The 24,507-nt window shown below is 43.1% G+C and overlaps 1 protein-coding gene across 1 annotated transcript; it reads right to left on the bottom strand.

Annotated features, from left to right (window-relative positions):
* Positions 1–553: 553 nt before the first annotated feature.
* SHCBP1L (SHC binding and spindle associated 1 like) lies at positions 554–24,288 on the bottom strand (the record flags this gene model as incomplete). The annotated part of the gene is given in 5 exon segments (XM_082002725.1): positions 554–828; positions 832–849; positions 1,504–1,593; positions 10,751–10,921; positions 24,280–24,288. Coding segments are annotated over 5 exon segments (450 nt in total). The 3' UTR covers positions 554–666.
* Positions 24,289–24,507: the final 219 nt, after the last annotated feature.

Below are 24,507 nucleotides of genomic sequence, written 5' to 3'. Positions count from 1 at the left end.
AGTTGTGTTACTAACACAAAACTGGAAACATGAAGCAGATGTCCAGTGGTTTTCAAGAGATTTATACTTAACTAATTTCAGTATCAAGCCTACAGATCTTAAATAGGATCTAATATCTGCTAAAGCTGTCTCATTTCCTCTGTGACCATTACTGGTCTTCAAAAGAAATCAGTGTTTAAACAGGAGGGGTGGGTGCAAGGCGAGCATAGACCAGAGCTTAAGGGAGGGCCCTACAGCAATAGGCTGTTTAGCTGTCCAGCACTGCCTCAGTCTTTACGCGTGCAGAAACAGAACTGGAAACACTGGGTAAAATTTGGACGAACTCTAGTGAGCTGGCCTCCCTCTGGAGAGCAGCTTGGCTGGTGCTTCCGTGACCAACTCCCGCTATTTCAGTTAAGGTTTTGTTCTGATCAGGTCTTCATGTGTAGTGAGGCCCCTTGACACAGTCTGCTCTCAACCACATAATTACCGTAAGCTTTTCCTTGCTTCTAATTTAGTAAGTTTTAGGAGGTGGAATAGGATACCAGGGATTATCAAGTATAATGTACAATATTCTATGCTATTGGCTAAAAATGGGTTTACGGGGGGTACTCTGATGTCCTAGCTAGAGAAATTCCCTTTTCAGAGTAAAGGTGATGTTTCTCAGGTCTGTTTACAAAAATTACTCTAATTTGTAACTGTAAAGCCATTATTTACTATTACTGGAAGACAACCAAAAAATATTACCTTAACATGGATGCCACCCAGGCTATGATGTGAGGCCTCACTGGTTTTGATACTCTTGCAGTGACGAATTTTGTTACTTTCCAAGATGTCTGTGCTTCTTGGCTACAGCTCAACACCAGTGCCCTGTTCATTAACAAAAGGATGAAATCTAATTTCGTATTACATGTTAGAATTGTTCAAAAATAAAAAATAAAAAATTGGCACTTAAGAGTAAAGACAGGTGTAATACTGTATAAAATTGTGTAGGTCACACACCTGCATCGGGAGTTGCTGCTGGGATGGAGCTTGCATGGATACCCTGTCCTGAGGACTGCTCAGGTCGCAGGCAGTGGAGGGGGAAGGGGCCGTGGATTATTTAGCATCTATAAATTACAGCCTAGTTGGCTTTATCTATGTGCCTAGTGTTTTACATATTAAGGAGCATCAAGCATGAAAGTACTACTTAACAATATTCAGTCTGGTTTTTAATATCTAATCCGTCAGGACCAGTTAAGTGGGAAAGCAATAATCCTTGCCTACACTTCCCGCACCAGAAATGAATTGCGCAGCCCAAACAAGGATTGACATGCTAATGAGGAGCTTAAACTGCCTGGGTACAGAAAGCTGAATATTAACCTGAGATGACACGTACGTTTTCACAGTAAAAACTGAGCTTGCGATGAGTTACTGTGTCAGTGAATTGATTTGTGCTTTGTTTCAAAAAGCCAGCTTGTCAGAGCGCTCGCATCTCTTGTACAACAAATGTAATTATCTGAAATTCAAGAAGAAAGAATCTACCTGAGTGCCAATAACCTCGCTATCTATGAACATCAGAGAAGCTCCGGTGGGCGCGGACGCCAGCTCCTTCACGCCGTCGTACGCAGTCTGCTGTAGTCACCCGGCCAGATTCAGCAGCCACAACACCACTAACCGTTTTCTGCTGTACTGACCTAAGGTGCGTTAGGTTTGTATCTTGGGCTCTTGATACCACAAAGCTCTCATGAGGGAGTTCAGAAACAATCTGGTTTCTTCTGGTTTTCCAGTGAAAAACCACTGGTTCTAAGTGAAAAAGGAGAAGAGAAAGAGTAATACTGGCAAGAGTGTCAAAACCATAACATGAAGGATAACACTTGTCAGTTGGTTACGTGAATTTTTCTCTTGCTTGTGTTAAAACTTCTGACGTAAATATTACCGATACTGGTAATACCAGTGCCGATATTAGTAGTACCGATATTGGTAGTACCGATGCTACCAACAAGTTACCAAGTTGCTGTTAAACCAACTTTTTATCTTCATTTCTTCACCTGGAGCCCCTGCCTGATTGCATGCACCATGCTGCGTCAGACAAAACACGAACGCTGTTCACGCAAACTGCTCAGTTTCAAAAGCCTGTTAAGCAGACCACAAACCACAAAGGCATAGATATGTGTATCCCTGCACAGGGGGGACAAGAAACGCGGCACACTCCCCCTTTTTGCCTTTGAGGTGATACGTTGTGTGCTGTCGCGTATCGGAGGCCGTCACAGAGGAGGGCCTTTTATCGCTCTCTTTGTTCGACTAAATACAGAATCACAGAATCACTAAGGTTGGAAAGGACCTTCAAGATCATCAAGTCCAACCATTAATCCAGCGCCACCATGTTCCCTAAACCATGTCCTGAAGTGTCACATCCACACGTTTTTTTGAACACTTCCAGAAATGGTGACTCCACCACCTCCCTGGGCAGCCTGTTCCAATGCTTGACCACCCTCTCAGTGAAGAAATTTTTCCTAATACCCAGTCTAAACCTCCCCTGGTGCAACTTGAGGCCATTTCCTCTTGTCCTATCACTAGTTACTTGGGAGAAGAGGCCAATACCCACCTCACCACCACCCCCTTCCAGGTAGTTGTAGAGAGCGATGAGGGCTCCCCTCAGCCTCCTCTTCTCCATACTGAACAACCCCAGTTCCCTCAGCCGCTCCTCATAAGACTTGCGAAGGCTCATCTCCTCTACGTGGTACTACTCAAGCAGCGCTTCACATAACATACTCCAGGGTGAGAATTGAAAACCCCCTCTAGCCGTAGGGAGATTTCCACCAACGGAGAGAAATTCAGCAGAACTGCTCTAGGGTCTCTACTCAGAGAAAGTTTAAAGGAAAGCGAAGTGGTCGGTTGTGGCATCAACATTAATGGTATCGCACCAATCTCAAGACCGCCATCTCGTGATGAGTCCTCTTCTCGAAAGGAAATCCTTTCCCTTCAGCAATTTCTTTATGGGAAGAGTCTTTCTATGGAGTTATTTAGAAACAGTTGTGCTTGTTCAGTAGCACAGGTGTTAAGTGTGCCCATACTGAATTTGGTCCTAAGAAAACTGACCAAATTAGCATTGCAATTAGCTAATTCATCTCTTTTCCTGCCTCCAAATCAAAAGTGGGGTGAGGAATGCCAGCCAAGGGAAAGCCAGTGTCAGAGATACAGGTTTATCGCAGTGGGTGGCTTAGCATGCCAGATAGTGATGCCTTACCGTCTCTGAGAAAGAGATGCAATACTTCACTCTCCACAGTAACAGAAAGCTGCATTAAAGCATCCTTAAAATAAGCTGAATAAAAAGTCTTCACCGCTAGCTTTGCATGAGGCACTGGTTTTTCAAAGCCAGACCCATGCAGCTTGCGTCTAGAGAGAGGTCATTTAAAGGAGCAAGAGATGCTGCCGTAGTGTTCTGAAGCACATGTGTTTTAGCGTGTCTGGGCAGAAGCAGCGGGGCTAAAAGACTAAGGTGCAATAAATGGTTCCAGTTTATCTGTATTTCTGCTGGGAGCTTTGCTTTATCGGGTGGCGCGAGCCTTCATGTCGCAGAAGGGCCAGCTTTAGCGGGATGTGTTTCGGTGACCGTTCACCCCCGGAGGTAACACGCCTTAAAACAGCACACCAGAACTGAGGGGCAGCTGAAGGACAGCACTTCTGCGTTGTTTTCAGGACACTAAAAAGCATTAAAAAAATGGATGAAGTAAAAGATGATAAACTCGGAACCCGCCGCCGTGTTTTGCCAGACGCGAGACCATTTGACGGTGTAGGCATCGACCCGAACAAGGGAACGAGCGCGAGTGAGCGCAGGCGTTCAGGTAATCGGTGCTTGCGGGCTTTAGATCTGAAAGGTGTGAGCTACTGAAGCACGGCTGGAAAGTTTGTTGGTGCTAATTTCTTATGTAACCTGCCACCTGCTCAATACAGCTGTTAAATACAGTGCTGATGTTGACATTTTTATTAAAAAACACCCCCAAAATCACAGGTATCAAGAGCCGTCGGGGAAGAGGCCCTGCCTACTTTAGACATGCTATTACTGCTTAACTTTATGCTGCTTTAAAATACATATATTTTATACATACATATGTTTTAATAAGCTGTTTTTTCACTGAATTCCTGCTGTACTGTATTCCAGCTGCACAGTATTTTTTCCCCAGGTAGCAGCTAACAAATTATACTCCGCTGTTGGTTTTCACACTGGAAGTTTTTAATCTCATTAAAAACTCTGGGAAACTTACTGTTCCCTGTCATTTGCTAAGAACCATTAAGGAGGACTGCTTTTGAGCTGCGGTTCATAAAGACAGAGGTAAGTTATAAGAAAAGACAATACTAAGGTGCAATAATAATGTCTTTAGTTAACAGGGATGGTTTCACAGCCTCATCTTCTCCTGGGAAAACAACCGTGTGGTCTCCACCGTACCAACTTTCTAAAGCCACATCCAACTTACCCTGTTGCTGAGGCAAAGTGTCCATGGAAAAATCTTTCACCCATACTGGAAAGAGTGAGCACCACTTCCTAGATTTGATCAAACTAAAAAAAAAAAAAAAGTTTAAAATTTAAGAGCAATTTCAAAACCTTCTGCCCCCTTCTGTTTCCTACAGTCAGTCCCTTTTGCAAAGAGCTTTTTAGATACCAGGACTGTATTTTGGAATTCCAGGTTTTCCTCCCACGCTGCTGTCTGCAGAGACATTCAGAAAGACTGTACTGGAAAATACATGGAGAATTGTTTTTTTTTCCTAGCGACTGGTTTTTGTGCACATCTGAGCTCCTGACCTATAGTCAACGTCTGGTGTGTAATTCCCCACTGTTCCTCTTCAGTTGCTCCGTGTAGCCAACTCTTTCCTGGGGGTGGAAGGAGAGTAAGAGTTGTCTCAACTGCATCAGCGCTCTTTCCAAGGAAAGAAATTGCAAGAAAAAGAAAATTCTCAATTGTGAGCAGAAAGAGTAATAGTACATTTGCTCATGTGGCTCTCTGCCATCTGCCACTATTACTGTGATCATTGGCCCAAAATTCTCACCTAAGGCTGGAGAACAAGAAGCTGAAGGTCCAATCCTGCTTATGTAAAAAGATACATAGTAGGTGGTACCTACAAATTTAGGAAGGCTTCCAAGGAAGAAGAAAAAGATACCTCAAGTGTTTGTGGTTTTTTGGATGATGTTACTTATTGTAAAGTATCTTAAAAGAAAATTCCTCTTTCAACTGTTTGCCCATTTTCATGCTGCTCTATGGATAATTCTGGAGCAATAACCACTTCAGCTGGCTATTCCTTTTGTGCTCAGCTGCTGAGCCACCTACCTGCTATGTCCAAATCCTCAAAATAAACTTGAGCTTCATGAAATGTCAAGGCTCCGGGCTTTGACTCATGCTTGAAAACAAGTGCTGAAGTCTAACCGCTGCTCTTCCAGCGTAGCTGCTTTTATAACCTGTGTCTGACAAACTAACACAGCTAGGGCCAAGACTGCTTCGATGGAGTTTAAGTATCGTTTAACCTAGATCAGCATTTCACGGTGGATGTATTGTAGTTTTAATTCTACGCTTTCTTACGTAGGAACTCTGCTTCGTTCCACGCACAGATAAGTGACGTTCCTGAAGATGTTTTCTACATCTGTTTTCTACTTGTCCTCCACTTTTCACCCCTTCACGCTGCAGGCCTGATAGGTTCAGGGATTTGGTGGCAAGAAAGAATTTGAGGATTTAGGATGATCCAAACTCTGCCCAGTGGGAACTGTATAAGCACGGCCTGCCGGGTGCTCTCAGAGCAGAAAACTTCTGTGAGAAACTCCCAGTGATGTCATATTTTCCAAGGCACCGTTATAAACTTTTAAATTTTTTTAAAATCCTTGAGTGACTCAGAAATCTGGCACTGTCCAGAGTGCGAGCTTTGCTAGTATGATACGAGCATTTATAGTGGGAGGAAGGGCAGGCTTTGACACTAGGAGTTCTCCTCACCCAACTGAAGATGGATTTAAGGAACTGAAGTGGAAGAAAGAATCAACAACAACAAAAAAACCCTAGGTGCTGATCGGAGCTCAAAAGTCTCAGGACAACCAAAGACCATAGGTATAAAAGTTAGGACTAAAACACAGTACGTTACCTAATACAAGGGTACGTTATGGTAAAAAGCAAAAAAAATCTTTACTGTACTGTGCCAGAACAGTTTGCCCAATATGCTTCTGCCCCACTACCCCTCTTAAAATATAAAATATTTTTGGTCGTGAGTACTTCTGGTACATAATCACTCAAGTCATAATTAAGGAATTTATATGCTCATTTACATGAGAAAAGAGATTTTTCTTCCTGATATTGCCAGATTTCCCATGTAATTCCAGAAGAATTAATCCAGTTTCACATTAATTGTACATTCTTTATACTCTGTGTGCAATGTGCAAGGCATCTGCGTTTTAGCCCGTGGATATGCAGGCAACGAAAACTGCAATTTCTAAGTATTTACAAATTGCTAAATAACCTGGAAAACAAGCCCCAGACTATTCAGCCAAAACGATCTTTTTTTTCCGCACTGAACAATTTTTTACCTTAATCCTTACCTCTAAAACAGTGACAAAAGCACCCTACTCACTAGAAGCAGTGGAATAATCTATCCATTAGTTTTCATACTGAACCAACATACTTGCACCTGAAGACTATTAAGAGATCATGCTGGAATTGTTAAATATACAGTAGTATTGTATATTAAACATTTAACAGTAGTATTAGATTGATTGTAAACAGTTATTTATAGTAAAATGGATTAAATGAACATGGTAATAAATCCGTTGTGCATTCAGTGGGTACTGCTGATGCTCTGCGTTAAACAAAGCAGACATCTAATTAAAAAATGCAATTCTTTTATGACCCCAGGACTTATGAAAATTGGTTTGCTATGGAACTGACTTTAAGGTGTGCAAGTTCACGGCAGGTAGTTGTCTGCCTGTTTGCTCTGTTCAAACCCATCAAAAACGGCCCGTCCAGCTCAGCCCTTGAGCCAGCTTTACCAAGTCTGACATGAGTTTCAGAAACACGCAGAGAAAAGTGGTGGGCAGGCAATTCCAGGAGCTGCTTCCTTAGGAAGAGGCTCAAAACTAGCCTGTGGTCATGCCTGACTTCTGCAGTGTGTTAGGGCAGCTGCACAGGCATCCATTTTTAGTATCTAAATGGTTTTAAAATCTTAACCTCATTTAATGTAGCCTATTTAGAGCGTGAATCTACACACACGCTTTCTTGAGATGTAGTATAGGCCATATAGGTTTACTTTTCTGTAATAATGCCATTGCAAGTGTTATAAGCAGCAGGAACAAAACATACACATTTTGTAACTTACAGCCACGGCACTTGTTAACAAAAAGTAATTTTTGAAAGATAACAAGCATCAAACATACCTTGGAATAATTCTTTTTATTTTTTTCTTTCTATTTTTTCCCCTAAATTTTTACGTAGCTAATGGCCCAGAAGCATTACCGGAGATGTAGGTCCTCCATGTCGTCAGCACTTCAGATAGCCGTACCAGTTCATTTTTCCAGTATTCCTCAGCTTCTCCAGCTGCCAGTTCTTCTTTAACATTACTGCAATAATGAATCGATTCCAAACACAAGATTTTATATGTTTCCAGATGTTTTTTTTTTAAAATGGTGACCCGCTGCAGCACGAATAGTTCCTCAACCAGAGCTGGCTATTTCTCACAAGTTTCATCATCATCCCAGCCCCTCCAAATGATGTCACTGAAGAATGTAAAGGGTGTCTTCGTGTTACAGTATGTAAGTGGATACAGCAGCAATAGAGAGCAGGAAAACGTTGTTTGTTGGTTGGTTGGTTTGTTTGGTTTTTTAAACAGACATGTAAAAGATTGCAAATAATTTTCCTAATATGGAAAGACTACAAAAAATATAATTAGATGAGATAAAATTCTGGCATAACTATCATTTGGGGGGGGAGGTGGACAGCAGGAAGCATTCCAGGACAATAAAACGTATCTGTTCTTCTGCAGGATGTAATCAGTAGCATACATAATAAGCAAAACTTTCTGAAAGACAAGAATTTGAGATTAGTAGCATTACTGGATGTTTCAAGCCATCTCCCAAACGCACCCCTGCAGAGAGAGAAGGCTGAAGGAAATGAGAGCATGTAAACACATTGCAGAACAACGCTGGAAGCAGAAGGAAAGGGCTACTAAATTCCTATTATGAAAACTAATCACAACAATGGAAACAGCTTGGTTCTGTTCTTAGGAGAAGCCAAATTAGATTTTTAGTACATCCCGGACAGCGACACGACGTTAGACTTTTAGATATTTATAATCGCTTGTAATTCCCCCATGCTTATAAACAAACAAAGCAAAAAAGCCCTGGACCTTGCACAGATTTACACAGGAAAGGCAGAATGTGTATTTTAAGACAGGGGTTTAAAAGCACTGTAGGTCTTGAGACCCATCTCATTTGAACGACCAGTTTTGAACTAGATAGAACAAACTCAAATGAATCAGCGAAGTTCTGCAAACTCTCCAGTTTGTAACCTGAATCTCGAAGAGCCAGGAGAGAGCTCTGAAGCGCTTGCTCACATGCATACCACGCACACATCCAAACTACTTGGATCAGTTGGGACAATAGATGAGCAGTAGCACTGGTGTTTACTGTGTGACCTTTTACAGCTGCCATAAAACGGTTCATCCTCCTCCCTTAGGGCTAATGCAGACATTTGGTTTGGCTAGCGGAGCTGTCAGGCTGCTTGCAGGACTAGCCAGAGACTCAGCAATGCTTCTGGACTGGAGTTTGGCTTCGCTCCTTGTTTGGGCAAGGCAGCAGTCTGCCACAAAAGAAGAAGAAGAGAAGAGGGGTTAAAAAATACCAAAGCTTTGCCTGTAGAGGTCAGTTCTTCTGGTGCACTCGGCGGGGGAGAGATGCACTTTTATTAGCCCAACAGAAGCTGGGCGCCTCTGCTATGCTGGTAAAGAAGATGACGAGCAAGGGCAATGAAGTAACAGATGGGTTAAGCCACTCTGACCAAAAAGAACAGACTGAAAATAGACATCAGTGGGTCAGCATCTTCATCTGCACCAATCCCTCTCACAGTGGAGAGCAAAAGTGCCTGCCAAAGAGCTCGCTAAGGAACTTCCAAATTTTTCAGGCCAGGGGAGGCACGGGAGAGGCCACTGGCCTTGGGAGCATCTCTGATGCAGCAGTTATCACAGAAGCTTGCTTCCAAAGAGCTTTTTTTGTTTTTCATAGAAGCGCCTGTGTTCACACGATCAGAGTGGTAATGGATCACAAAGCATCTATAGCAGGACGTGGATATTAGGTAGAAGCTGAAGGTGCAACACACATTGATCTTGGGTTTGTGTAAATTAGGATAAATCATGGAGAAAGATATTCCTCTGCCTACGCTAATGACTGCTTAAAAAAGGATCACTGTCATCATCAGACTGTGGGAGAATCAGAGCTAGAGTCTAGCTTTAATACCAGTTTGTTGCCAAAACTCATAGTAAACAGTCCCCAAAACAGCAACAACCGTCGCACTAACGTTAAAGATATTAACAAAGCTGAAAGAGGCAATCTTACGTTGGATGAAAAGCGAGCAGTTATTGCATTTTGTTTGGAAGCAGATCCTGCATGCTCACTCTTGGCAATAATATGATAACCTTTGAACATCCTGAAGACAATTTACCCATAGGATACTTTCAATACTATTAACAAGAAAGACTTCAACAGAGACGAAACCCACTGTGCAAATTAATGTTGCCATTCTCTGCTGCGAACCACACATTCACGAGGTTCCTCTAACCTCATGCTTGTATGGCCCTCACCTACTCTGCTGTTAGCTGTTAAGGGTCTTTGCAATCTTTGAAGTAGGCTATAATATATAAAGTGAGAAAAACAAAGTCAAACCGTTAGGAGAAAAGTCCGCTTACGAATTACAGACTGCCATTTGATAATCTTTATTCTAAGGGTGAGGCACCAAAAATGAAGCAAAAGAAATCAACAGCTGCATTTGAAAGCATTTGCATGTTTGCAGGCTCCCGACAGCTTCAGATTAAGGTTTCTGTTTCTTCACTCACTCAGGACAAAGTCCAAGACTAAATTTTTCAAAACTGAGAACGAGTTTTCTCTTTTAGTGTTCCAAATTCCAAACTCGACAAAGTTTTCAAGCAATTTAGTCTTAAAGTTTTTTCCACAGAAAAATCTCTGGGATTCACACTGATTGCTTTAGAAGCATCACTTTAAATTTAATCACGGGGAACAAAGACCAACAACCTTATCTCCCCAAGTGGTTCTCAATAACAAAAGTCCCAGGATCCATACCAATGTTCCCTACTTGACATTTTTGACCAAAAAGATGTTTTAAAATGTCCTGTCAGCTCTTGAGATAAATTGCTAGAGCTTTAAAAATGCCGTGCACTGAGAACAGTATGAGGAACAACGCCTCTGGAAGCAACAAGAATAAGGTGGGAGGAGGAGCAGGAGACCCAGTACCTGACTTCTGTAGGGCCAAGGATGGGACAGCTAGGAGCTGATAAACATTTCTACGTGAGGTCAGCTCAGCCAGACAAGCTTCCCAGCAACGTGACACGGCTTTACTCAACAGTAAAGTCTCAGTCTTACTGCAGTTTAGATTCAAGTTTTCTATGTGATACCAAAACAAAGTAAGCCTTAAAATATTTCTGTAACGGATACAGCTCCTCAGTCAATGTTGTATCATCTGTGAATGGCAAAATAGTGCAAAAAGATAAATGCCTCACAACTTCCAACACCTGGGCAATTCAAATCTATCACCTTCTGTCCCTCTCCGGGCCAGGCTTCCAGCAACGTTACGCAAAGCTCCAGTTCCTCCAGAACATTATCAACCAGTTCTCTTGATGTATTTTCAAAATGAGAGGAAAATGGTTCAGCAAAAGGTATGGGCACTTTGAGCTGACACGATGAACTCTGAGGTTTGCAAGTAACCTAATTTAGACAAAAGGCTACATACGTCAGTACTGCCTTTACATTAGCTAGAGAGATAGACGTAGTCGTGTGATCTTGTGATTCAGCTCACAAAGCTTCTTAAATAAATGTTCTATAATATTAAACTAAAAACCAGTATTTGTGAGAACAGCATCTTATCTTCCTGTAATTCTTTCCAGGCGGAGTATTTTTGAATCTATGTGCAATATACTTTAAAAACAATGGCCACGTCGTAGCTATAGTAACCAACATCTACAAGCAAGCAACAAAAGTGTATTTAAGCTGTCCCAAATGCTGGTTTCGGAATTTACATTTTAAAGGATGGTTCCCTTCCTCATTGCCTGTGACTCTCATATTGAAAGTTGTTTAAACAACTATACACTATATAACTTATTTTGAGTTGCTTCCAGCTTTGATGGAGCCTTTTTTTTCAGACTGAAGATTTGCAGGTCAAGGCTCTGTAAACGTGACCTTCAGACTCCGAGTGGAGACTCTCCAAAAGAGACCAGTGGAGGAGGAGTTACTGTAAACTTAAATACGGACTCAGGTTTGTTTTGTTTTGTTCTGTTCCAAATAAATGATCTTTGTCAGGAAAGCAAGTCTAGTAAAACCAGATCTGCACAGCTGACTGTGTAGAAAGGTACCTCTGAGAAGGACTTAGGAATCACTGTAAATAAATAAGCTAACAAAAAGATGTGAACATATGGTGGCTGCAAAGACATGTGTGTATAAAAACATTTATTATTTCTGCGTAGGCTAATGGAAAGATTACCTCTAAAATGTACCCAATTCTCACATCCAGCATTTTTACAGTGTTAAAAATTTGGAGAGAGTTCAAAGTGATCAGAGAGTATCCAAGGCCAAAAATAGGTCTAACAGAAAGACTTCAGCCTAGATAGCTTATCCAAGGGAAGGCTGGGAACTTAATCTTGAGCGAAAGTGTTTACATAATAGAAGTCTTAGAAGAGAACATTAGTTGTCTTTCTAAGAAAAAAAAAATCTCTATAATCACAACACATTTTACCCCACGGAAAGATAACTTCCTTCGCTGAGAGAGACCCTTGGTGAAATTCTGTTATATTAAATACACTATATAGGTAATTTTAACATGAGTTTTCATGGATCGTCTGGGTACCTATCATCATGGATAGCATCAAGGATACATGAGATAGAGAGCCAGAGAAGTTATCTCAACAAGTATTCCAACAGAAAGTGTAATTAAATCTTCCAGATTGACGATGAAAGGCAGGCTCTGGCTTAGTCTTGCAGATCCCAAGATCCCATGCCAGTTGTTTTCTTTCATCTTCAGTTTTTCCAAAAGGTAATTGTCTGTTGCATCGCTGGCACCCTCTGCCTATAGACTATCTTCTGCTTATTAACCAGGTGGTATCTCACTATTTTAAGACTGGTACAAAGATGAGTTCTGCCTGTTGACGGCTCCGGGACTGCACATACCTAACAAAGGTGCTTGTTCCATGCCATCCCTGGTAATCTTTCTTCAAACTAGCCATTTACTGGAGAATTCCAACTCCACAAGCTCCAGGAGATGTGAAAAATGCAGGAAGTTATGGTGTACAGCTACAGAAACCACAACATGCTTGGAAGAGTCTTAATGGCACCACAGAGCACCATGGTTTGAAAGGGCATTGCGGTTCAGGCTGGGACAACAACAGAATAGACAACTGGCTATCTGTCCATGTTGTGAAGACTGGAAATCTTTCTGTCCAGTTCCAGGCAGCACAAGGGTAGTAAGCACAGCACTGTGTTTGACACAGCCCTCCTGTCAGTTCATCTCTTTTCTCCCTTTTTCCTTCTTTTTTCCTTCCAAGTTGCTATATTCTACAACACACACCAAATTTTCATTACTCAGGATATCCAGCTGAATAATATTAGCTGTTATCAGTTTTTTCTTTCTATTACAACCCTATTAAAATTGTTTTGTAACGTCTCAGGATAAACCTGCACATGTCTTATCTACCAAAGAGCACTGAATTCGTCTGTTGTTGATCACACAAATCAGTTTATAGAGAATTAGCATTGATGAGTCCCTAAATGCTCCAAATATATATATAAAAAAAAATTAATGGCATGTTAATGACCTAACAGTGAGTATGAAATGTTTTTTCCAGTGCCCTTCCAGCCATGCAGGACAGCAGGAGACATCCTTACTGACAGCAACTGCAAGCAGTTCTTGCTTTGTTCCACCAGGTCTGCTCCTCAGCCCTTCACATTTTAGGTCCCCTGAATCAAGAATCCAAGAAAAGCCTGCAAAATTACCTCACGTAGCGGGATGAACAATTGCTTCGTTGAGCTAACTCCTGTTTACACTCTGGAACCCAAATAAATTGGCAATCCCGACTGCAGGATGCGAGGAGAATAACACACTGGGAGAACATCTGCCGTCCCAACTGCGACCTGGAAGGAAACTTGACCGTGAGTACTTGGGTTCAGTATGAGAAAAATGCTAACTGCCCATTGTACACTTCAGGGGACTAATGAAGTTGTGTCATCTGTTTGTGCAGTGTTGTTCGTTCATTTTTCTCTCTTTGGAAAGCCAGATGTTGCTTAACTGAGACCTGGCCATGTGGCTTCCAGTGACTGAACAGTTGTTATTGCCTCTTCTCCCAAGAGACGGAATTTGTTAAAACTGCGGGCACCTGTACTTGTCCACAGTTGAGCTGGAGATGAAGTGAATAGACGAAAAAGCTTTCAAGCCTGACTTCTTCTACGGGTTAACAGAGCAGGAAAGTCTCCTGCAGCCTGGCTGCTTTGGGACTTACAGCCTCAGATCCAGGCAGGGCAAGGAATGGCTGGAAGACATAAACACAAGGTGGGGGAAAAAAAAAAGAAGAAAACAACTTTAAATATTTTCTCAAATTAGGGCAAGCTGCAAAGAACTCCTAGTGATTATTTGGAAGCCTACCACGCTTTCATGTACTACGTGGGGAATTACATTTATATTTGCATATGTGAATTGGAAGGGAGTACCCCAGAGGGATGCCCGACTGGCAAAACTCATTAAATCCAATTCACCCATTATGCAAACAACTTCATTGTAAGAAGAAACACAGATGGTTCAGCAAAATGAAAGAGAAGCTGAATATGTCTGTGGGTTTGTAGAGCCCTCAAACAAGGGTATAAAATTCATTAAAATGGTATCCGGTGATGTCCAATAAAACAGTAACATTCCATAAGGCAGCCTTCCCTACTAACGTATGTATCCAGGGACACTTCTTAGTTTAAATATAGGAAAATGCGGGAGTGAACAAACCTGTATAAAATTTCAGACACTATTTTAGAGCTTTGGGAGCTGCACTGAAGCGTTGACGAAAATGGTATGCTAGGTATGTATTACTATATAAAGATGTTTATGTTCTGGAGCCTCTTTGTTTTCTTAACCTTTGAAGTTAAACAGTTCGGGTGGCAAAAACTCGGTTGCCAGAAGCCAGTGGCTGATGGGGAGGTGTGAAATGTGTTTTGAGAATGACTCAAGCCAAAAAGTGGATCAAGAAAAACTACAGTCTAGGTTAAAAAAACACTGGGCAATCACAATGAGGTGCTATTTTAAGAAGCATTCTGTGATTTAAAATCTTATAAGAAATAACTGTTGAGAAGCATGTTCTGGTATCAAAATCTCTAAAGTCAATTCAATGCTAATTAAAATACAACAGCCTTTCACTGACAGGCATCTGAATCTTTGCGAGAAAAGAGGAGCAGGAGGGATCGACATTACCATCCTATAAAGATGTGGCCTGTCCTCTGTACCCTTTCCTGGTGCTTATCCTAAGTTAAGCTCATCGCAAACAATTACAATTCCTTGTTTAATAAATCAACACGCTAAATCTTGATTTTAACCTCTTCATATGATTTTCAACTAACATGCTTATAGCTGGAGGTAAATTAACATATCAAAAATGAATTGTCAGATAAACGTTGCAGTTGATCTGTTTGGATAAACTCTTGTTGTGTAATTAATTTCTCTGATGTAGTAATTTGCCTGAGCTCCAAAATGGAAGAAATTAATAACAGTTGAAGAAACTACAGATTTCCTATTCATTAAAGATCTGACAAGTAAAAGAACAGGATAGAGGTCTTAGAACCTCCCATTCCTTCGCAATCACTGCATTTTTCTGAACACTTTGTCTTCCTGATATTTCCATGAACTGAGTGTCAGGGGTGAATGTGTGGGTAGTATATTGAGGTTCACAGCAAGCAAAATGCAGCTTACAGCTATGAAAACTATGTTTTTTCTTGCCTACTGAGTTCTTATTTTAATACATGTTCAAATCGCTTCCTTAGGTAGCTTGCTACTGGTACTTCAAAAAGCAAAAAAAAATATGAGATATTTAGCAGGAAACAGTCTATCTATAAGGCATTTTAGACATTTTTCCATTGTTTATGGTATCCACTGATGAGTTTAAAGATGTCATTTCCTTCCCTAACAGTCTCAATTTTTCTCTTTGCTTTGATAATCCATAAGTATCAGTGTGAGTGTTTACACAGCATTTTGCATGCTTCAGACTAAGAGGATAAATTCTCTTATTCAAAAAATTATGGACACTGAAGTAAAGAAGAATTCAGTTGCTCTCGATGAATGAGGTTCCAACGCTCTGCCTTGTGGATCAGGATTAATTCCTTGTCCCTGCAAAATTAGGGTATCTTCCAGTCCTGTGATACCTGTAGATGACAGAACAACCAGAGAACAGTGTTGCACATTTATATTCTTCCCAGTTCCTCTTACGATTGCAAGATCATAAGACTTAACACTTCCACGAAACTGTGACTTGCCCTCTGCTCTAGCTGAGGACTTGGTGGGGTAGACACCACCCTGGACACAACCTCTAGCCTCCGCAGACTGTATCCTCTTTCCCACAAGACCCAGCCTTCTGGGTCTTTGGAGAATCTTTTGTTGACTCGAAGACAAGGGAAGAAAGGGTAGGATACCAGACCGCTGGCATTTCTCCCAGCTCTTTGCAGCAGGAGTGGGTGCTCTTCAGAAGCTGACTAGACCCATAGCTACCTGCTATTTATTTATTTATTAACAACAGAAGGCTTAGCAATTGTACAAGAGAGAGGAGACATAAAACCTGATAGTCTACAGTCTGAGAAAGAAAAAGAAGAAACATAAAGTAACATTAAGTCAGTAACAGTACTGTGTTATCCCACTGAGATGGACTGTCTCCTGGCTACCTACTACTCAAACGGAGGTAAAGACATCCTGGAAAAGTTCAGTCTCGATGGATGTGACAAACCATGGAGGATGACAAGTTTGATTTGATTTGCCCAAGAGCACATGGCAGGCACAGTGATGTGTTAATGGATAGGTATTAGATACTTTTATAGTCAGGAAGGAATGAGGAATGCTTAAGTGCTCTGCCAAGGAACAAGAAAAAAGTCAGCATTAAAGTCGTGATGCTGGTAGGAAGGTCAAACCACTAGACCATGCCCTCTTTTCTGCTAAAACAAATTCAGCGGTCCTTATTTTACTGTAAACAAAGCTGGCAGCATTGTCAAACATGCAGCATTTTCAACCTTGACTTTTCCGTTGTTTATAATTTTGCAAAACTGACTCTTTTTTCCCCCACTGAAACTGCATGTGGTACATGTCTCATTGTCATTATATTTGTTGAGTTTTTATGTTCATTTTCAGCTGAGAGTGATTTGGATCAAACAAAAATGTTAGGGACTACTACAGGGTGCAACTTAAATCAAAGCCACTGTATGTATTTCACTGTGACACTGTTCTTTCTGAACAGTAGATCAAGGGATTGACGTTTGTAGGCGAATGGTATTGATGTCAAAACCAAGCATTTAGTGTTCTTGCAAACACCTACCTAAAGACGGCTGAGTTACAAACCTCTGAAAATTGTAGTTCATGTGTGCGTTGTAGCTTTGTAGAGCTTAATAGCTATATTTTCAGAAGATTCAGTTCATTCCAAATATTTTTTTTTCCTACAAGTGTTGAACAGATTTTCCCTGACTTGCTTCTTTTGTCTCTTTAGTCATTGGTGGCAGGGGAGGCTTTGAGTACAGAGAATGTCTCTTCTGTCCTCTCAGCTGGTCATCGTCTGACCGTCAACAGACACGCAGGCAATGCAGGGGAGAACATAGTGAGCTGGGGGTACCAAGACCAGAGATGGGGCATGCTAACAGACAGCCAAGAACAGGCATGGGTATGTGTCCCGAAGGCAGCTCTGTAGGTCAGACTCCTTGTAGCTCCTCACCATTCACTGTATACTCCAAGTCATGTGATGGGGAAGCAGCTCTGCCTCAACTCAGACCTGGGTGGGAGCAGAGACAAGTTGCTGAGGAGCTTTAGGGGGAGGAACAAGCAGTTGGGGGAGACCAGTGAATCTCCAGATCCCGAAATTACGTACTAGTGTTGCCATCCTCCAGCTGGGCATCCAGGTGTGACTCTTCTGGCATACCAACAAATCACAGAGTCACAGAGTTACAGAATCATTAAGGTTGGAAAAGACCTTCAAAATCAAGTCCAACCATCAACCCAACACCATCATGTCCCAAAGTGCCATGTCCACAAGTTTTTTGAACACCTCCAGTGATGGTGACTCCACCACCTCCCTGGGCAGCCTGTTCCAATGCTTGACTACTCACTCTGTATAGAAATTTTTCCTAATATCTAGTCTAAACCTCCCCTGGCACAACTTGAGGCCATTTCCTCTTGTCCTATTGCTGGTTACTTGGCAGAAGATACCAACACCCACCTCGCCACAACCCCCTTTCAGGTAGTTGTAGGGAGCGATAAGGTCTCCCCTCAGCCTCCTCTTCTCCAGACTGAATAACCCCAGCTCCCTCAGCCGTTCCTTACAAGACTTGTGCTCCAGACTCCTCACCAGGTTCATTGCCCTTCTCTGGACACGCTCCAGCACCTCAATGTCTTTCTTGTAGTGAGGGGCCCAACACTGGACACAGTGTTCGAGGTGCGGCCTCACCAGTGCCCAGTACAGGGGTACAATCACTTCCCTACTCCTGCTGGCCACACTATTGCTGATACAGGCCAGGACGCTGTTGGCCTTCTTGGCCACCTGGGCACACTGCTGGCTCATGTTCAGCCAACTGTCAACCAGCACCCCCAGGTCCTTTTCTGCCGGGCAGCTCTCCAGCCACTCCTCCCCAAGCCTGTAGTGTTGCATGGGGTTGTTGTGACCCAAGTGCAGGACCCAGCACTTGGCCTTATTAAACCTCATACAGTTGACCTCCGCCCATCAATCCAGCCTGTCCAGATCCCTCTGCAGAGCCTTTCTGCCCTCCAGCAGATCAGCACTCCCACCCAACTTGGTGTCATCTGCAAACTTAGGGAGCACTCGATTCCCTCATCCAGATCATCAATAAAGATACTGAACAAGACTGGCCCCAGAACCGAGCCCTGGGGAACACCGCTTGTGACTGGCCGCCAAACTGCAGCTTGGTGGTCAAGACAAACTATTTATGGCTCTCAATGGCCATCTTGTATGAGAAGAAAGAAGGGTTTTACAAATGATAAAACAGCAACATGATGTACCATTAATAAAATAATGATCACGGCAAGACTGACTGGCAGACCGTGCTGTAAAAAAATGGTTTATGACCGTAAATGATAGTTAAGAATTAACTGGGAAGAAAATTTCAGCCCTGTTGGCACTGTGCAAAAGGAGTTTTACAACCTTCTGACGAAAACAATCTTGGGAATTCTGCTGGAAGTTTAGGAAGGATATTTGTTAAACAGTTTCATTGTGGTCACACAGGTCAACACCCTTCATGGTGAGATACCCATGACCACCCCCAACACACACACTACTTTCTGGGATAGTGCTTTATCAGGCTTGGAAGACAGTTCTACTGGGAATGTTTTACAGTTAGTGTAAACAGCCCCAGCTCACGCATGTGAAGGATTTGCATAGCTATGCAAGTCGGGGAAGAACAGGACTCGGACATTATCCCAAGGGATCTTGGTAAACAAGTTCTGCTCTTTACAGAGAGAACATCATCAGCGTGTCGGAAACGCAAATATCGCTGGAATTTTTTGGTGGCAGAGCATCTCTCAGTAGACCCTGTAGCACAAGGATGATGGTGGCACTGAGCCTGAGACTATTCTCAGTGAATTTAGTGTCTCTATACGATAGTTGTAATACTGTACAGAAATAAATTTAATCAATTCCTCCGGCACACTTTCATCTGTGCAGTGTTGGTGTACCGATTGAGAATGGGAGTGCTAGAATGGAAGGAGTGCTGAGGAACATCTCATCTCCAAGAAGCCCACTGGTTGTTTCAACGCTGAATGCACCCACCCCTTTCCCAGTGCCCTCATTGGTGGGCTGTGCAAAGGCAGCTGTTCGTGGTGGTATTGGACAGGCGGGTGGAGGTCTTGGAGTGGGGAAGGAAGTATAGGTAGGGCTGGCTCGGGTCCTTCTGATGTTACTGCCACGGTCTAACATCAGCTGCAAGATGTGGTTGCATAAATTCAGCACAGGACTACACCAGAGAATAAAAAAAGGGAGTAAAGATAAAAGATAAAAATCTCCGCTAGGAATCAAAGATGACAAATTCATTTCGTATACACCACCAGACATCCATTAATCTAAATGTTTTTTGGTTGAAAGGATGGGCTGTGTTTGAATCCACAATAGGAAGATGAAAAGCTGCACAGTCCTTTCATGTTTTATTTTTGTTTTAGGATATTTCTTCCCAACATTATGGTCTTAAGGAAAGAAATGGAGGATACATTCCAGATCCAATTCAGAAAAGAGATAAAATAATCAGCTTATGTCTTTCATTTCTTCTGGGTTTCCAGACACCTGTAAGAAGCATATGAGAGGTAATTACCTCTCATGAACAGGTTCAGAGATACTTTTTTATTCACCTACAAGTAGTTGCTGTACAGGATTATTTAGGATAATCTGCAAAAGAGCGACTAAGGAAGTCAAATAAGCCATTTTATGAAACACCTTCTGCTTTCATGGCTAGTAGCTCTCTTTTTCAGTTTTATTTATAAGATTGCAGTAACTTTCTGCTTCCATAAAATCGTGACAGGAATTTGTAGTAACTAGTACAGTTCTCTGATTTACTCTGTACTTTTACTGGTAGTGATAGTGGACAAAGATTGTGTGAAACCTCAGACATTTTCCAAACAAATTCACATTCTCCGCAGACCTATGCTTAATTGCAGAAGGTTTTCTCTAAACAGGATGGCTTTAAGCCACACTTTAATTTTAATACAGAACTGCATTTTTTACGTGTTTGTAACATTAGTCCTAAGCTGCATTTGTTGCACCGCATGTGGAAAGAGATCGTTCGATCCTTAACCTCCTTTCCCCATCTGTAGTTTCTGCCATCCCCGTTGAAATAAAATGTGAGACGCTTTAATTCTGCTACAGCTTTTCTCTCCCCTTTTAGACATGCCTGTAGGCCATCGCCTGGAGGAACCAAGCTTTTTCATCCTTGTCACTGACGCGGAGGCTGAAGCAGTGCCCAGCTGGTAAGAACAGAATTGAAATCCCACCTTGCGTAGGGCACAGGCTCTTTGATCATTTCACTTTGGGCACTAGAAAGATGTGATGGATCAGTCGATTAAATTTGCAGTCGTTTCTGTGCTTCAGTGGAATCACAGAGGTTATCCCAGCTGGGACTGAATCAAAATTCTTAATCCAACTTGGTAAAATAAAGTTTTCAACCAAGCCTAAAGCTTGGCTTTTATCTTCATAAAAAGAAACGGCTTAGAGCAGGTTTATTTCTGTGTTCCCCAATGCACTACTGGAGACTGCCATGCGGTTTATTTTCGCATCCACCTTTAAAAGCAGCTGATTTTCAGCACCCAGCCTTTCTGAATTTTGCCTCTTTTGCACTGACTCTTTGGTGAATCTGCTGACTCGCTTGCTTTCTTATAAATGTTTTTGGTCTTTTGGTGGCCAGGGAGCGGATGTCTGCTGTGATTACTGTTGTTTTGATTGCGTCCACTGAGAAAAGCAGTGGGGCTCATGGGAAGCCCCTGCATGATGGAGGGCAGGGCAGGAAACTGCTGGAAACTTCTTCTTACGTTGGCCAAGCCAGCACGACTGTGACAAGTGACACTTCATAAGGTTGCTTGAGCGCTTCCTCTGGTGGCCGGTAACCCTGTAAGGCTGCCGGTGAGCACCGGGGCTCTTCTGTCCTTCATTTTTTAGTGTAAACTGACATGTACATGCTGGTAATGAAATGTTTGGCTGTACAGCAGCTTTCATTTGGGGATCCTTAAGCTATCTATTTACATTTGTTAGCAAATTAGGGTTGTGTTTCTCCGTGGGGGTTACATTTGTCGACCTGTTTTAATAATTGAGACCCATGGAACAACCAAGCTCTGCTATCCCAGTCTGAAACTTCTGAGCAGTTTTCCTTAGCGTCTGCTTTTGTCCGTGAACAGATGCTGATGCTAAATCAGCATGGGAAGACTGAAAATTAAAGTGCTTGCTGCCCCATGATGCTTAATAAATATATTCTGCAGCTCATAAGCCCCAAATGGGTCAAATGTCTTAGTGTATAGGTGTGTTAACGCTTGGTTTGACCTGCTGTAGAAGAACAGAGACTAACTGTGCTCTTAATTTGTTATTTCAAATCGCTTGTGGGTGCACACCACGTTGTTGCTTTTTTTTTTTTTTTATCAAAAGGAAAGAAAATACTGCTTTTCTTTTTTTTCTAAAAGAGGTCTATTTGAAGAGTGAGACTGCCAACCTCAGTAGTTCTGGCCTCCCAAAAGATGACAGAATTTCCTGTAAGAGTTGCTTTTATAAAGGCTGTTTCCTTTCAGGTTTTTATGTTGCTTTTCCTTTTTTGCATTTCTTCTCCTAATCTCTCCCCAGTTTTCTCATTCATTTAACCTGATTTGCATACTTCAAAAAAGAAATGAAGTAATAATATGCTGATTTCTAACAGTTAACTTATACCTAAGTTCTTCCCTGATGACCTCTTTATTCAACAGAAAGCAATCTTCCTTGAGACTTGATTACTTGCGATTAGAGAATTGTGATTAGCACAATTTAGGGCAGTAAGTGCTTGAAGACTTGCACCTGCTTTTGAGGCAGCAGCCCTGCCATTTTTTCACTGCTGTTTGATTATGCCTGTGCTCTGTAAGCCCAGCACAGTCACCGACCTTATCCACAAACATTATTCTTATTTTATAGATGGTTAACTGAAAGTTTCGTTGTTGTGCCCATCCTATCTATCAATCAGTCCTTCCTTCCTTTCAGGCCACTCCTGCCCATGCAGGATGACTCACTCCGCTTTGTGGGAGTTTCCAGTCGTAAGAATTTGTGGAACCAAGGTATTTTTACTATTTTTCACCCCTCTAAGCACTGCAAAGTTACAGAAGTTATCCAGGTTCTGCGCTTTTAAGACACGGTTATTTTACGAGGATGCTTTTTTCTCTCTTGGAAAGGAAATGGGTTTATGTGGAATATGCCGCAATGCTTTGATACAGTATTTCAGCAGGTAAAAGGAAAGCACAGGTCATGTATTTATAGGGAGATGAGATTTAATTCTGGTTTTAGTTAGATGAGTGCAGGTTTACCCAATGAAATATGACTGCATCACTTGACCTGTCCTAGAGCTTTAAATATGTATGTCAAAGATGAAATTGCAGTTACGAGTACGAAGTGGATTTTGCTGGCGAATATCCTTTTTCTCAGGACTTCTTAGAATCAGTAACCTGGAAATGACAGAAGGGCTTCACATAAACTGTTGAAGATGGTCCTACATACATACTTTAAAATGTTGGAAAATTATCCCAAGCAAATCATGTTTTTAGGTACTGAGTATCTTTAAACCCAAGAATTTTGCATTAAGCTGAATTTTTTCCATCATCCATGGGAACCTCCCACACGTGGACAGACAATCCCATTGCTCCACTGAGTGGGATTTGTGGCAATTCCCTCTGATCCTGCTCGGGGTCCTTGCCCCCTTCTCACCTCTATCCTAATCCTCCGTTCCCTCACACCGATCTGCTCCATGTGGCTTCCTGCTCTCTTGTTCCTTGTTGCCTGCCCTGCCGTGTCCACTCTCAACCGCAGGCATGAGCTAGGCTGTCACTGAACCCGAGAAGCTCCATCAGCACGCCGTTTCCAGAGCTTCCGCCTTGACAGCATCGCCTCAGCATCGCTTTCACAGCAGCCAGCTTGTTTTCAGAAACTGAGGAAAAGGGGGGGGAAGCGGCGGAAATCAAACTTTCCACTGGAGATCTGTAATTCCAGCCTGAACAATAGCGATGCAGCGACGACTGTGTAACGCAGCCGCGTCCCTTCTGCTGGTGCTGGGGGTGTCCGGGGGACTTTCGGCACAGGGTCTTTCTCATCACGGCCAGGTTAGTTCTCTGTGGGAGAGGCAAAAAGAGGAATCACTGCACCAAAGCGTAGCACCAAACGTAGTAAAAACATCTACCAGCAGCAGGATAATTTCCAGGCTTGCTTAGGAGTCTGTGCTGCGCAGACCTCGTGAATAATCTGACACAGGCTCTTAATGCAAGAAGCGAAGGGTCGGCTTCTGTAGGATACATGTGTTTGCTTCAAAACAAGAAAGAACATCTTTTCCCCAGAACAGACCGTATTTTTTCTGCTCTTTCGGCCACAGGCTGCATTCAGGCTTTCTCAGAACATAACCGAGTTTACAAAGCCTTCCCTTGACTCTCCTATCAATTTCTATCTGGACGAGTAGTTTCCCGCTTCCTGAGCAGGCTTCTGGAGGCACGTTCTCCTATAAAAGCAGTTTTGGCTTTACACAAATGCTGGATTTTACACAAATCTTTACACAGTTCCTCAAAGTGAAAAGGTACAGGGTGATCTTAATGGTGACAGCTAAAAATCGTAGCCCAGCCTTCGGCCATGTCTGACAGAGCCACTGTCAGCACAGAGATCTGGGTTCCGATATGAAAATAGCTCGAAATTTATTAAAAATTAAATAAGCCGAGGTGGCAGCATGGGTCCCCCTCAGACCCGCTTTCAGGCCCGCGCCCTCAAACAGCATAAGACCAACCGGGTTCAGAACGGTGCGGCTGGCAAAGCACAATCAATTTTCTCACATTTCTTGAGAAACTTGTGGGGCTTTTTTTTTCCCCTTTTCCTATGAAAAGCCTTTCAGAGAAAGAAACGGGTGCCTTCTGTGGGGTTCTGGCCGGGCAGAGGCGGTGACTGAGCCCAGCGCCATGGCGGGGGCGGGGGGAGCGGCGGAAGGACACGTTCCCGCCAAGGGTTCTGTGAGGGAGGTTCCCGCCTCGCGCCCCCCCACCACAGGCGGCCGCCCCTCCCGTGGGAGCACCGGCCGCCGAGGCGCGAGAGGCGGCAGCGCGGCCGGGCGCAGCGCGGGAAGCGGGCACTTCTCCTCAGAGCGGGCCCCACCGCCGCCATCGCCCCTTTAAGCTCGCGCATTCCGGGAGGAGGGAGGGGGAGGCTCCCGGGCCCGCTCCGCCGGCGGGACTCCGCTCCCGGCCTGCCCCGCGTCGGCAGCCCCGCCCCGCCTCGCCCGGCCGGGGCCCGTCCCAGCCCAGCCCAGCCCGCGGCCAGGCGCGGAGCGGCGGCAGCCAGCTTAGCGAGCCCCTCCGCCGGCCCGCGCCGCTCGGCCAGCCC

This window comes from Phaethon aethereus (assembly GCF_964289735.1).
Source record: "Phaethon aethereus genome assembly, chromosome: 8".
Taxonomy (NCBI): Eukaryota; Metazoa; Chordata; class Aves; order Phaethontiformes; family Phaethontidae; genus Phaethon; species Phaethon aethereus.
The sequence above is the reverse complement of the archived record's forward strand: the minus strand, read 5'-3'. Positions and strand labels throughout refer to the sequence as shown.